This window comes from Podospora pseudocomata (assembly GCF_035222375.1).
Source record: "Podospora pseudocomata strain CBS 415.72m chromosome 1 map unlocalized CBS415.72m_1, whole genome shotgun sequence".
Taxonomy (NCBI): Eukaryota; Fungi; Ascomycota; class Sordariomycetes; order Sordariales; family Podosporaceae; genus Podospora; species Podospora pseudocomata.
The window spans coordinates 5,658,844-5,673,750 of NW_026946363.1; the positions used below are offsets into that span (position 1 = coordinate 5,658,844).

The window sequence follows — 14,907 nt, forward strand, 5'->3', positions numbered from 1 at the left end:
ATAGGCATTGGGCAAGGGAATTGTGACGAGGTCTTTTTTGTAAAAAGCTGGTCACCCAATGAAGGGCAGATGATCACAATCATAGGTGGTGGTGGCAGATGAGTTTTTGGACTCGTGAGACACTGTCACACGGGTCGTTGGGCAAATGGAAATACACCGCTTTGGGTTTCTATACCGCGATGAGGAATTGCATGGACTGGGTTGGGAGTGGATGCAGCATCTTTGTGCGAGTCTGTCGGCTGGAGATGCCCTTCGGAATGAGGTCCAGCCGCGGGAGACGAAGGGGAAGGGATTATCGTCGTTTGAAGGCTGCTCACCGGATGCAAGGTGTCGAGTGTGGCTTGATAACTCGCAGGTTTTGGTTTTTGGTTTTTGTTGATGAGACGGGGGAGGTGATCGGCGGGGAGCTCAGATCGATTATGTGAAGGCACGGTTTTGGGATGTCTTACTCAACTGGCTGGCTGTCTTGTTTGTGAGAAGGGTTTTTTGCCTCTCGGTAGAATTTCACTTGGTGATATATCCGTAGACATGATATTTACCCAACCTGTGTGCTGTGATGGTGATAGAAAGGGGCTTAAACACACCGTTCCCAGATGCACCACCTTCGGCCGAGCCAACCAGCGGAGGGAAATGCAGGCGTCAGGTGCATCAACGTCGTCGAAAAATGCCTGGGTCCTCCCAAAGTTGGCTGGCGCACCAAGTTCCCGGTTGATGTGTGCCGGGAGGCAGAGAGGCTCCAGATTGCTTTGCCGTTGCTTGATCAGACTTTTTACACATTTCTCCCGGAACAAATGTCAATGTCAGATATTGGAAAAAAAAAAAAGTCATCACGAATCATACGAGGTAGTGGGCAGACAAGCCAGGACAAGGCCTGGTCACTGACTGCGCAAAAAGTCCAAAATCGGCGGCCCGGAATCTAGAGCGACCCCGTCTGGAGCCTATCACACTGGGCCGTCACCCGCGGCAGCCAGCTGTGTGTGTCCAGTCAAGTTATCAGAGCTGTCATCCGGTTCACCGCGAAGGCACACGGGCACACAGCCCAGTCCAATTCCTGCAAGTTGCACAAACAACATCTCTTCCTTTTTTCTCTCCTTTTCCAAACAACAGCAGAGAATTGACCCGTCTCCATCGCGTTGGCCCCAAGCTCTCGGGCCGTGCCCGTGCGGATAGACACAACTCTGACATTGCCTGCCGACTTGGCACGATCAGCCAAGACAGCCCACCTGCAACCCAAGAGAGAGAAGAGGGTCCTCCTCACCTTTGTCCGGAAGCCGGATTGGCAAACTGCGATAACCCCATCCCCATCCACTACCCCTCGACGGCGCTTCGAACAAACAACCATATGGGACCACTCAAGAGGTTATTTTCGCATGTCATGCCTCGAAAACTCCCAGAAAACACCGTTTGATCGGATACGGTCCTGATTGCTATTCTTTTTCTTTCTTTTTTTTTTTTTATTTTTTTATAAATTTTTTATACTGGAATATTAATTGGTTTTTGCGGTAGCAGCCATGGCGATGGCTACCCTGTCGCCCATCCTGAACACCCACACTTCGAATCCTGTCAGCCCTGTCGTCACCACCACGGGCGGTGGCCCACCCGAGTTAAGCGAGATCGATTATCTCCGCGAGGTCCTGGGGCAGCAGCAGCCACCCGATGGCAAAACAGAGGCGGATATCGAGTCGGAACTTGCTGACAAGGCGGCGGCGTTGGGGATAGAGCTGCCGATTGAAGGGGGGGCGAGGTTGACGGTGGAGGAGCAGCTGTCGAGTGGTGAGTCGGATGGTGCTTTTACTAGGCAGCATGGGAGGACGGTGTCGTCGACGAGCTCGAACGAGACGGTTAACTCTGGTTCTGGTTCACATGCGTCGCGCCACTCGATAGTGCTGCCGGCAACGTTGACGGAGTCGGCTGCGAGGAGGAGGTCGAGGAGTTTGACTTTTTCGCAGTATGAGAAGTATCTAGGCCAGATCAACCCTGCGCTGGATCAGCCCAAGTTTATGAGGCCGCAGCATGACAAGACGGAGAGGTCGGTGGGGATATTGGTTAGGTCAGGGACGAGGAAGGGGGTGATGGATCTCAAGAGGAGCATTGCTAGCAGGTTAAAGAGAAGGAGAGCTACGCCTTCCTCTCCGACGCCCATGTAAGTTTTTCTTGCTCGAGTTGGCACCTCAATGCCATGTTGACCCCCTTTTTCACAGCCCCTGCATCTGCTGCCGCGAAGACTTTTCCCGCGAAAACAACACGCTCCAAACCCTCCCGTGCGGCCACACCTACTGTCAAGATTGTCTTGAGGTCATGATCGCCCAGTCCACCTCGGACGAGTCCAAAATGCCTCCCCGCTGCTGCACCCAGCCCATCCCCACCCCCATCATCAAGAACGTCCTCCCTCGTGACAAACAGCAGCTATTCCTCAAAGCGGTCCAGCAGTACTCCACCCCCTGGGAAAACCGAATCTTTTGCCCAAACACCACCTGCGGCGAGTTCATCCCCCCCACCTCCAAAATCGACCCGAAGCACCCCTTTGAAGCGGTGTGCAGGTACTGCCGGACGAGGGTTTGCGTCATGTGCAAACGGAATGCGCACAGGCTGGGACAGGACTGTCCGTCTGATAGGGAGCTGGACGCGGTGCTTAAGATTGGTGAATGTTCCGGGTGGAGGAGGTGCTACAAGTGCCGGACGTTGGTGGAGCTGGCGCAGGGGTGCACGCATATCACCTGTCGGTGCAAGGCGCAGTTTTGTTACATTTGCGGTGCGGTCTGGGATCCGTGCGTGGGGTGTCCGAATTTTTGCAACGGGGAGGAGGAGCTGGAGCGGAGGAGGGTGGCGGAGGAGGCGAGGTTGGCGGAGCTGGAGGCGGAGGAGCTGGAGAGGGAGAAGTTGGCGGAGCAGGAGGAGATGGAGCGGCAGGAGAGGGAGAGGAGGACACTGGATAATGTCGAGTTTAGGATGTTGAAAAGAGAACAAGAGGCGGAGATGCATCGTTTCAGGGCGTTCGAGCTGGGCGCGAAGCAGAAGATGAAGGAGAGGCACTCGAAAAAGAGGATGGCGCTGGGGGAGAAGTATGACGAGCTGACGGAGAAGATGAGGGAGAGGCACGCGAAGACGGAGCAGCATTTGGAGGATCGGCAGGTGCTGGCCGAGTTTGAGCTGTTGGCGAGTTTGGAGGAGAAGGAGAAGAAGATTAGGCTGAAGCTGAAGTATATGGAGGATTATTGTAGTGGGAGGCACCGGCCGTCGGCGAGTGAGCTGAGTGCGGATCCGGAGGAGAGGAAGATGCCGAGACGGGAGATCACGATGAAGGATAGGGAACAGCTGAGGCAGCAGTACTGCATACGGGATGGGATGGAGAGGAAGCATCAGTCGCAGATTAATGTGTTGAGGGAGAAGCAAGCGAAGGCGCTGGAGGAGCTGATTGGACGGCATGAGAAGGAGATGGATGCGCTGATGGACAGGCGAACGGAAGAGATTGAGGATTTGGCGGTTGAGTTTACAAACGAGGAAGAAGAGATGGTAGGGGTCTTTAGGGAGAGGAGGAGGAGGCTAGAGTGGAAGTGGGAGTTGGAGATGGAGATCCTTCGAGTGAGAATGGAGAGAGAGCTGGGGGTCGCCTTCGTGAGACTTGGGGGGCCAAAGTGGCCTGAGGAACAACAGCTGGTCCTGCAGCAACAGCAAATAGTAGCTGAGCACGAGCAGCAGCAGGAGTACATATTGCCTGTGGTGGCGGGGATGGAGAGTATCACGGTAGACGAGGTTCAGGTTGAGCCTGAAGCTGAGGTTGGGATTGCGAAGTAAATTTCCCTTTTCGATTGACACTACCAGACCACACCACACATTTCTTTTTTCCTTTCTTGGATTGGATTGGAGTTTTACCTTTACGAAACCTGCTTTTTCTTGGGGGGTACGCTGTCATCGCTTTGGCGTTTTTGCCTGTCTGTTTTGTTCGGTTTGTTTTACCATCTTAGGGCATTTACATTGGAAGAACGATTGGGCGGGGTGTATCGATACCATAAGGAACTGGGGCGTGGGAGGAAAGAAAGGAAATGGCTGACATGGAAGGGTGGGATTTGGTGGAAACGGAAAGATCAAGGCGTAATAGGGCACCGGGGGAAGTGTGAGCAGTGTGTTTTTATTTTAGTTACATTTTGATACCTACCCTTATTTACCCATGAAGAGGAAGAAGGAAAGTGACATATAATTCTGCTCTCGTCGGCTTTGTTAGTGTTTTCTTCCCAGTTACCTATATTTGCTTAAAGGATATTGATTATGTTAGAAGATGGTGTTGCTGTGTCTTTTGTGTGTGGAGATTCAAACTAGAAGAGCCAAACAACAAAAGAAGACATACAGCTAACTCGGCACCCTGCCCACAAAATAATTGACACAATAGCATAGCCCATATTATAATGAAAACCACTACACCTTGCAGGGTAACCACTGGGCATTTATTCCCAGAAGGTGGATCAATGTTTTTTCTCTCATTAAGCCAGCAGCGGCAACCAGAGTTGTCCAAATACTATCAGTCAGGATATTGTTCTTGATCATGTCTCTTTTTATATTGATCACTTATTCTCTTCATCAAAAGTACCTTAGGTATACAACCAACTGATCCACGCCTAGTGCATATCTCGTCTTCTCATATCATTCACGCTTTCTCTCCCATTTCCATCAGCATATGCTCGTCCTTTTACATCTGCGGTGCTAGCAACTCCTACCCCTTCTGAACGCCAAATTTCGACTTCCAACCACTCCAAAATCTTCAAATATCTCAACATGCTACCCCTCACCATTCAGTGACCCAGACCACAAATATAACCTCCTCGTACCAATTTCCCATAACGCCGTTCCAATTCCCAAAGTCTCAAATCACTTGCCCGACCGTGGCAGAAATAATCCCTCTCATACCCTGACAAAAATAACCAAAAACAACAAAAGGATGTTGGTATCCCCACCCAAACCCGTTCCAAAACAACAAAAAAAAAAAAACAAAAAAAAAAAAAAACACAACCCGTAGTATCACCGACTAAAAATCCTTGAAATACTCGTCATACTTCTCAGCCATCTCACCCGTATACTCCTCCTTCCTATCATCCTCCTCCGGGTAAATATCAAAACACTGCGCATCCCCCGGGTACCTCACCGGTGGCAGTATCGGACCCTTGTATTTCCTCGCCAGCACCGCATCCCAGTCCACCCCCTTGAAAAAAGGGTGAGCTTTTACCCTGGCAGCGCCGCCGCTGATGTTGCCTAACCTTCGAGAACGATCAACCGTGCAGAATTGGCGGATGATGTCTTTTGCTTCTGGGGAGATGGGTGGGTCTTGGGGGAAGACGACCGGTTTTTCTACAATTCTGGGAGATAAGTGTTATTAAGGGGGCAGCTGGGAAGTTTGAGACGAAAAGCGGGAGAGAGGACATACTGTTTGTAGATTTCGATTGGGTTCGAGTGCCAGAACGGTGGGTACCCAGTTAGGAACTCGTAGATTAGAATCCCCAACGCCCACCAGTCTACCGCTGTGGTGTGCCCCTTGTTGTGAATCACTTCTGGAGCGAGGTATTCTGGTGTGCCGCAGAGGGTGTACGTCTCTTCGGGATGATCGTTTTCGTTGTTGCCCAGCCGTTTCGCAAAGCCAAAGTCTACGAGCTTGATGTGGCCTTCTGCGTCGAGGAGGAGGTTTTCCGGCTTCATGTCCCGGTAGGCGATGCCGCCTTGGTGTTCATGCAGGTATTCGAGCACGAGGACGATTTCAGCTGCATAAAACCGGGCCATGTCCTCGTCGAAGTGGCGGTATTTGCGGAGGTAGGTGAAGAGCTCGCCGCCGGGGATGTAGTCGAGGAGGATATACAGAAAGTCATGGTCGGAGAAGGAGGCCTGGAAGGAGGTGATGAAGGGGTGCCCTGAGACATCGGAGAGGATTTGCCGCTCGTGGCGGACGTGGTCGATTTGCTTTAGCTTTATTACTGAGAGGGAACCAAAGGTTAGTGCAAGGTTAGGACGGCTGTGAAAATACATGAGACGTACTCTCGGTCTTGCGGAGAATTTTGAGAGCGTAGACTTTGTTGCGATCGGCTTCGGTACCGTGCGATGGCCGAACAAGGCATACGCGCGCAAATGTTCCTGTGCGATTGTGGTGGTTAGTACAGGACTCGGATGCGGCAGGGAGGAAAGCTTCAACTCACCCGTTCCTAACGTTCTCACCCTTGAGAAATCGGCCAGACTTAGCTTCTTGGACGTTAAATCAAACGGCTCCTGATCGCGGGCATTTATCCTTTGCTGAGACTGCTGTTGCTGCTGCTTCGCGGCATTGGCTGCCGCGGCCGCCATCAAGGGATGAAGACCGCCACCTCCTCCACTAGCACCACCACCACCGCCGCCGCCGCCGCCATTACTTGCTGGGCCCGCAGGCGAGAGGGGTTGTTGGGAATGCGCAACAGTGGCCGCCATTGTGGGCGCGCTGGGTGCAGAAAGCGACGAATGAGGCCTGAAGCGGGAAGAGCCGGCTGCGTATCGAAGCCTTCGCCACGGGACACTTTATGAATGCGCCCACGTAGGTATTTGATATGGGGAGGATACAAGAGACTACGAGAAACAGCGCTTGCTGGTGAGCACTATGAGATCAGAAAGAGGAGCCCAGCCTCACAAGGATATGTAGCAACGGTAGAGGCCGGGCTGAGGGAGGAGGGGGAAAGACTGTACTAGTGATGCGATGAGGGGGGCCGACGGCAAAGGACGGACCTATGGACAATGCCGGGGTATGGTGGATGCGGGTGTGTATCTGCGGCTCGGGTCGCGGGGTACAGAGAGCGTGGGGTGGGTGCAAACAAGAGGGGCTCGAGGTTCATCCAAGGGGAACAAAGGGGGGTAGGGGAGGGGGTTGCGGACTCTTTAGAGGCGGTGTTGCTGCTGCTGCTGAAGAAGAAGAGATCCCGGCATGTTTATGGCCAGCGGATGACGTTCGCCATGCAGGTTGACGGTTCCAAGCATCTGCTGGCAGCGCGCAAAGTCTCGGGTGTTCTCGATGGCAGGTCCGCTCTGGCCTTGGCATTGACGAATCAGGATCTGGTCAACTTGGGCGGCAATGGTGATGATGGTGAACTGGGATGTCTGGGATATCAAAGGACCAGACAGCACTCGAAAGCAACGGCGTCTACAGGGCTGGATAAACCCGGCTTCCAAACCGAAACGTGGTGACCGGCCCCCTGGACAGGAGTAGGACTGGTGTTTCGTTTCCATCCTCAAGAGGATGCTAGGAAGGAATGTGAGAGAGGCTGGCTGTCGCTGTTGAAACCAGGTCCTAGCGTAGCGCAGAGGAGACATAGGGCGCTTCTACAGCTAGGCACTTGACAGCTGTTCCTGGATCTCTTCCACGATGGCTCTTGTCGACATTGTGACGCGATTTGTAAGTCAACCTGTTGGGCAGCAGCGGTGTCTGTAGATGTAATCCTGGATCGGGATAATGAGGGCAAAGAGCGTGAGGGAGCCAAGAGACACATGGAAGTGGTATTGAGCCACAAACATTCCACAACAAATGCCCTAAAAGATGGGAACGGGTGTTGGAAGATTGACCCCTTGCCACACCCACACGATCCGAGCGTAGCTCAGGGTTAAGCCAGGGTTGTGTGTGTGCGGCAAGGGCAGCATGGATGGGCAAGCTCAAAGCAGAAGGGTTCCCTGAGACCCCACAATCCACAACAGTGCCAAGCCACCAGCTGCATGGACTGTGGCTGCCAGGCTTCTGTCAGTCGGTCTCGAAGCATCAGCAACACTGCACTGCACCGACGAGCAAACAACAGCCTTGCTCTCAGCTGGGGCAGTAGTCGACTGACTGTAAGCAACTTGGACCAAAACACGCACACACACACACACACACACACACGCACACACGCACACACGCACACACGCAACGTATACTACAGTACATTGCTGGGCAATGCCATCTGATCACGTCCAACCTTGACCACACGCCGAGCCCGCCCTGCGATCTTGCGAACCGCTTCGTGCCGCCGCAGGGCCAGCACCGACTACCACCAACACACCACGCTCTTTCTTGAATAGGCAAATACACGCAATAATCTCGTCATGTTGAACCTCTCCAGCTTCGTGCAAAAAGCCCAACAGCTACTGGACCCCAATCAGGGTTTGAATATCACCGACTCGGACAGAAATCCATCCAAAGCATCCCTCTTTCAAGCCCAGTTTAGACTTCCAGCCTCTCAACACCCGCTCTACGAGATCACCGCCGAGCTTACCATTCCCCTTGCCAACGCCACACAGAGCGACAAAGACCGTGAAAGAGGCTACCAGTACGCCGGAAAGCTTCACCTGTCCGAGTCCTACCTCTGCTTCTCTACCACACCATCCAGTTTCTTGCAGTCTGCGAGCACCCCGACTTCGTCGGTATTCACTGGCCAGACACATGGTGGAGGGCCGAGCGGGAACGGCTTCACCTTTCCCCTGTCATCCATTCGGAGGGTCGAGCGGCTTCACAGCCAGAACTTTCAGGTAAGAAGGCTCCTCTCAGCGGCCCTGCTTTGCTTTGACTTACACTGAATGCGCCTGCAGTTTGCCCTAGCTATCAGCACATGGAACGGTATAAGCCAGGAAGCCGCCAAGGGCAAGGACAAGAAGGACCTAAGAGAACAACGGATTACCATCCAGCTGGCCAGTAGTCGGCAGGCATGTGAGAGGTTCTGCGATGGTCTAAAAAAGGGTCTCCGAACAAACGTTGGAAATGTGGCCAAACTGAAAAAGGTGGTGAGCGAGTGTTATTCCGAATACCTTCTCCGACCCGAAGAACAGAAAAATGCGACGCCTCCCGATGCCGGCTTGGGCCTCGTTTTCAAGTACCCCGGCGATCCCAAGAAGCTTCGAGACAGGGCCAAGATGCGGCTGTGGGCCGAGTATTTGAGAGACAATGGACGGAATGCGACATTAATCCGTCAGCCTACCTTCCACAAACTAATCAGAGTCGGGCTGCCAAACAGGCTGAGGGGTGAGATGTGGGAGCTGACGTCTGGGTCGCTATATCTGCGGCTTGAAAACCCAACACTGTACGCCGACACGCTCGCCAAGCATTCGGGTATGGAATCTCTGGCTATTGATGAGATCGAAAAGGACCTGAATCGCAGTCTTCCGGAATATCCTGGCTTCCAGAGCGAGGAGGGCATCGGCCGTCTTCGGCGGGTCTTGACTGCCTACAGCTGGGTCAATGCCGATGTTGGCTACTGCCAGGCGATGAACATTGTCGTTGCGGCCTTGCTAATCTACATGTCAGAAGCACAGGCCTTCTTCCTTCTCTCCGCCCTGTGCGATCGGTTGGTGCCGGGTTACTATTCAACCACCATGTACGGCACCCTTCTCGACCAAAAGGTCTTTGAGTCCTTGGTGGAGAAGACCATGCCCATCTTGTGGGAACATCTCGTGAAGAGTGACGTGCAGCTGTCTGTCGTGTCGCTGCCTTGGTTCCTCTCGCTTTATATCAACTCGATGCCTCTCGTCTTCGCCTTCAGGGTCTTGGACGTGTTCTTTGTCGAGGGCCCCAAAGTGCTGTTCCAGGTTGGCCTGGCCATCTTGAGGATAAACGGAGAGGAACTCTTGGATGCGGCAGATGACGGAGCCTTCATCTCGGTCCTCAAGTCCTACTTTGCACGTCTCGATGAATCTGCTCACCCCAAGTCAGAGAACCCCAAACTCAGGGCGGTCACTCGGTTCCAGGAGCTCATGGTGGTGGCCTTCAAGGAGTTCTCGGGCATCACGCACAACAGTATTACTGAGCTTCGCCTCAAAAACAAGGACGCCGTCCTGAACAACATCGAGAGCTTTGCAAAGCGAACGGCCATCAGAAATCTTGGTCCCGATAGCAAGCTGCTGAGCGCCGATGAGTTGGCCGCCTTGTACGACAGGTTCTATGGCGTGTTGTACGAGAGACAACAGCGAGACCACATCATTAAGCAGGAGCAAGCAAGGCGAGCCAAGAACAGCCGCTCACGGGCGGCTGCTGTTGAAGGACACGACGAAAGCATCGAGAAAGGTCGGGTTGGGTTGGGACCGAGCACCAGCCTGATGGACTATGACGCGTTCCGTGAATTCCTGGCGGGAATGTCCAGATGGGCCATCTCAGACGCACCCAGCACGCCGCGACGTGAGACTACGGGGGATAGGCAGACAGGCTTCTACGGCAGCTTTAGACGAGGTGACGTGACGTTGTCTCCCTGGGGGGCAGGCCCCGAACCGGCAGATCATGAATTTGTCCAGCGACTGTTTGCGAAGTGGGACGTGGGATCCGCCTCCGCTCTCACTCTCCAAAACGTTGTGTCGGGCATGGCTCGTATCAAAGGGAAGCGCGACATCATGGGCACCATCAACTACTTTTTTGAACTACACGATGACGACGGAGACGGCAGGGTCGATCGCGAAGGCATATTGCGCATGTCCGAGGCCTTGCTTTTCCTATCTCGCCGTGGGCTGGAAGGCACGCTAAGCCCGTCAAGTTCGACTCTCGCCCTCAGTACAGACAACGTGAACGGTGGCGGCGAGAACCCAGGCCATTCTATCAATGAGAGGTTCCTTGGCAGCGTCAGCGCCTTCATCAGGAGATGCTTTGAATATGCCGACCCGGATCATCCACAAAATCAAAATGCGATACAAGACGTGCAAGAACGACTAGATGCGCAGAAGCTAGAGGATGATGAGGAGCTGGCAGACCCCGACGCCTTCGCCATTGGCGATGACGACGATGACGATGACGATCTCATGGCCATGGAATCACCATCCGCAAGTCCCAAAACAGCAGCTGTTCGCCCTGACAAAAAGCTCGGCCAGCCACCTGAGCTGCAACTGAATTCAGCATTTGCAGGGCGCTCCACGGACGATGACATGTCAGCACGAAGACGGGTGTCCAAAGCTCAGTCGGTCAAGGCCAACGCCGCCTTGGACCCATCGAACCCATTGCACATTACTCTCCCAACATTCCGCATGGTTGTACTTGCAGACGAGCTTCTGGAACAGTTCTTCGAGTCATCCTTCCCAGCATCATTTCACATTATTGAGGGTCTGGCCTCTTCGACCACACCCACCAGCGCATCTTCCTTGACTACTTTCTCCAGTCTTGGTATCGGCGCTGGACGGGCTGTCAATGCCGCGCTCGGTGGCGCTCCCGGGGCACCTGGTGCTGCCGCTGGAGGTCGCGGCCTGCGCGGTGTCTTGGATAACATTGTCACCGACGGGATGCGTGTGGCGGCTGAAGTCCGCCGTAGGATGGAGGAGGCCCAGCGCGAGCTTGAAAAGAACGCACTCCCAGGCCAGCGCACCGAGGAGGAGGACGACGAAGAGGACGATGATGTGGGGCTTGGACGGCCATCAGGGGCTGGAAAGAGTGGGCCGTACTCTGGCGATGCGGAACGGCGAAGCGTGCGCAGTTCGGACCGAGACCTCTTGACAGGTGCAGACGCTGAAGCTAGTGACGCGACAGCGGCAGGAGCCGGACGTGCCAGCGGGAGTCCCGAGGGTGGGGGTGGTGGGAATGGGGCCGGTAATGAGCCTGGCAAGGGCGCGGGGGCTGGCAAAGTTGTTGGGGTCGAGTTCGATGGCTAGGGGGCGTGGAACTTGGACCATGGCACCACTTGATAACTCCATGCGAGAGCCCGGGGATGGCTGGGGAGTTGGATCTTTTATGCTTATCATTTTCCGCCAAGTTGGCACTCTGCTGCTTTTGCTGTTAGAAACCATCGTCGGTTTTACGGGTCAGGGTTTGTCTGGGACGAGCGGACGGGTGTTGGGAGTCCGGGATGGAATCACCATTGTAAGTGAGCTTTTGCGCGTGGCTTCTACTGATGCACAGCTCCAAAGTGTTAGGTATCTAGATGATAGCATCACCAACTTACACAAATATCGATGGTTCACTCGCTCAGTGCACATTTGTCCCTCGCCCTCGTTGTACATGTTGCCTAGCCACTCTCCCTAGAAATGCCGTCCCGATCGATTGGCCCCTCATCCCTTTTTATTCCTGAGGACTGAGACCACCAGGAATTCTCCCCTTCTCCTTGCTCTCTTCATCACTTCATATTCTACCTACCACTCAGTGAACATTCCATGCCTCGATCGCCCTGTCTTGGTCGCGTCTCAACAACCATGGGGAAAGTGGACCGCGTTCGCGACGCCAGTGTCACGATGGTTATCATATACAAACCCACGTTGCCGGGCACGCTCGCGGGCCGCTGTCAAGAACCTTTTCTCGTCAGCTCCCTGAGGCTACGTCCCGCAGTCATTCTTTTCTGCCTCCGTAGCCAAGGCTGCTTTCTGCTGGCTCGTCACTTTGACAGTCCTGTTCTATCATCCGGCTTTTCACCTGCCTGCCTTTGCCTCCCAGGAAATTGATTTTGCCCAGCGAGACAACCGCAAGGATGCGGAACCGGACGGGACAGGCCATTCTGGCCGTGCTCCTGACCATATTGAGTTTTGCGGGCATCACCGATGGACAAGCCTACTATGGCACAGTACAACGTGAGTTACAAGCCTGCGGTTCTGACAACTTTATCAATCTAGGATGCTTCAAGAACTTCATCTCCGTCGCCCAGCCGACATATTTCCAGTTCGATCCGCAGGGCTATCTGCCGTCAGATCCCTCAAGGAGTTTTCCAGGATGGAGTCCCGGCTCTAACTACAACAACACCGCTACCGGTCTTGACTGTGCCCGAGCCTGCCGTGGTTTCGGGTACAAGTTTGCCGCCATGAGAGATAACTCCTGCAGATGCGGTATCCAGCTACCTGTGGGATACAGCCCAACGCAAGATGCAGTCTGCCAGATTCCCTGCCAGGGCAACCCCAATCAGACCTGCGGTGGCGGCTCAGACGCTCAAATCTACGTCGACCCTTCCTTTGCTGCAAACTCGCAGGTGCCGATTCAAGCGCAAAACCCGTACATTGCAGGGTTTTATAACTACTTGGGCTGCTTCTATCTCCCGAGTGGCATGCCCTCGGGTGACAGCCGTTCCACTTTCACCGTCCCCACGGTCGACGAGTGTTGGAACAGATGTGCTGGCCTGGGTTATCCCCTCGTGGCAGGCGTGGTAGATTCGTATGGACCAGGTCGTCTTGCCTTGAAAAGAGGAGAGCTAACATGAACTCAGCGGCTCAACTCGATGCTTTTGCGGAACCACGTTTGGCTTTCCTTCATTTCGAGCTAGACCAGAACTCCTCCCTGTCCCTGGAGACTGCAACACAACATGTACATCACTTGGGGGGTAAGCAAACCCCCAACAGTTCAGGGAAGGTAGCCTTAGGGATTACCGAGTTAACAAGATGTATCATAGTACCAACGGCAACTGCGATATTGCCACCGGGAGGTGTTGCGGCCGAGGACCGTATATGCCTGTCTATATCAACCCCGAGCTCCAGGGTTGCTACTCACCGATCATCCCGGGCTTTAAGGCAACGCAAGCTGAGCCAAACTATGAGTGTTTTGATCCCCCAACCAGTCTCCTGGGTCCCCCGAAGGTTCTGGCGCAGCCAAGTTATCCCTCCAGTTTAATCATCAACACCGGGCCAGCTCTGATTCGACCTCCTTCGGTCTCAGCAGGTCAGCGTGTTTATCTGATCAACGGCTGCTACGGAAGCAGCGTATTTGGTACGGGTGGCGGAACGGCGGTCTTCAACTCGGCTCTTTCTCTCACGAGATTGAACATCAGTCCTGCAACACTGGAGAACTGTGCAAGCATTTGCAACGCAGGCAATTATGACGCGATGGGCATGGTCAACGGGAGGGACTGCTACTGCTCCCCAACCGTGAATAGCGGTCTCACATTCGACAATATGGGATTCTGTAGGGTTCCATGCGGGGATGCCAACAACATTGCTTGCGGTGCCCCGAACAGTCCGGTAGTTTACGCTGTCAATGGAGGGGGCGTGTTCTCGTCCTATGTGTCAACCCAAATTGTTACCCCTTATCCAACCTACAACTGCCTTGGCCGAGCCACCTCCTTTACGACGACAAGCACAACCACAACTTCCACCACAACTTCTATTCAGACCAGTACATCGACTACCACCACAACTACAACGTCTACCTCTACCTCTACATCGGCCACAGCCACCACCACCGGCACGACTACCTCAACCTCTACCTCCACATCCACAACAACCACGACGACTAGCACTACCACCACAGCCACATCCACATCCACCTCAAGTACTACAACCACCGACACGTCCACCACTAGCACTACCACAACTGGCACGTCCACCACGAGCACAACCACCACAGGGACCTCAACGACTAGTACCACCACCACCGGCACAAGCACGTCGACAAGTCTGACGACGATCAGTTCAACATCTACTAGTCTAACGACCACAACCACGACTTCAACTTCCACAAGTCTGACCACGACGAGTTCCACCTCCACGGATCTCACAACGACGACCACTACAACGACATCCAGTTCTACATCTACCAGTTTAACTACGACCAGTTCTACATCTACGAGTCTAACCACAACCACCACCACAACAACGTCTAGTTCTACATCCACCAGTCTAACCACAACAAGTTCCACATCGACAGATCTCACAACGACAACCACAACAACGAGTTCAACATCTACGGATCTTACAACCAGCACTTCCACAAGTCTGACAACAACTAGTTCAACCTCGACGGATCTGACGACAACAACCACCACCACAACAACCAGTTCAACGTCCACAAGCCTTACAACAACGAGCACGACTAGCACATCCACAAGTCTAACGACAACTAGCTCAACCGCTACTGATCTGACTACGACAACTACGACAACAACCTCCAGTTCAACATCTACAAGTCTGACGACGACCAGTACAACGAGCACCTCTACCAGTCTTACAACCACTAGTTCAACCTCGACAGATCTCACGACTACCACCACAACCAGC

The 14,907-nt window shown here is 53.8% G+C and overlaps 4 protein-coding genes across 4 annotated transcripts; 2 read left to right on the forward strand and 2 right to left on the reverse strand.

Moving 5' to 3' along the window:
* Nucleotides 1-169: 169 nt before the first annotated feature.
* On the reverse strand, nucleotides 170-764 carry QC762_0019000 (uncharacterized protein; the record flags this gene model as incomplete). Its single annotated transcript, XM_062883058.1, has 2 exons — nucleotides 170-232; nucleotides 585-764. Coding segments are annotated over 2 exons (243 nt in total), but the record flags the coding sequence as incomplete, so codon positions are not given.
* QC762_118930 (uncharacterized protein) lies at nucleotides 716-4,180 on the forward strand. The gene is made up of 2 exons (XM_062886331.1): nucleotides 716-2,143; nucleotides 2,202-4,180. The coding sequence occupies exons 1-2, from the start codon at nucleotides 1,512-1,514 to the stop codon at nucleotides 3,793-3,795; spliced, it is 2,226 nt and encodes a 741-aa protein (XP_062749406.1). The 5' UTR covers nucleotides 716-1,511; the 3' UTR covers nucleotides 3,796-4,180.
* A 276-nt stretch (nucleotides 4,181-4,456) lies between these two features.
* PKA4 (cytochrome c oxidase subunit 1) lies at nucleotides 4,457-7,192 on the reverse strand. Its single transcript, XM_062886332.1, is given in 6 exon segments — nucleotides 4,457-4,983; nucleotides 4,993-5,348; nucleotides 5,417-5,957; nucleotides 6,019-6,114; nucleotides 6,177-6,576; nucleotides 6,694-7,192. Coding segments are annotated over 4 exon segments (1,230 nt in total). The 5' UTR covers nucleotides 6,442-6,576; nucleotides 6,694-7,192; the 3' UTR covers nucleotides 4,457-4,983; nucleotides 4,993-5,020.
* Nucleotides 7,193-8,076: 884 nt separating this feature from the next.
* Nucleotides 8,077-11,589, forward strand: GYP2 (GTPase activating protein (GAP); the record flags this gene model as incomplete). Its single annotated transcript, XM_062886333.1, has 2 exons — nucleotides 8,077-8,499; nucleotides 8,560-11,589. 2 exons carry the CDS (start codon nucleotides 8,077-8,079, stop codon nucleotides 11,587-11,589), a joined length of 3,453 nt encoding a protein of 1,150 aa, XP_062749408.1.
* Nucleotides 11,590-14,907: the final 3,318 nt, after the last annotated feature.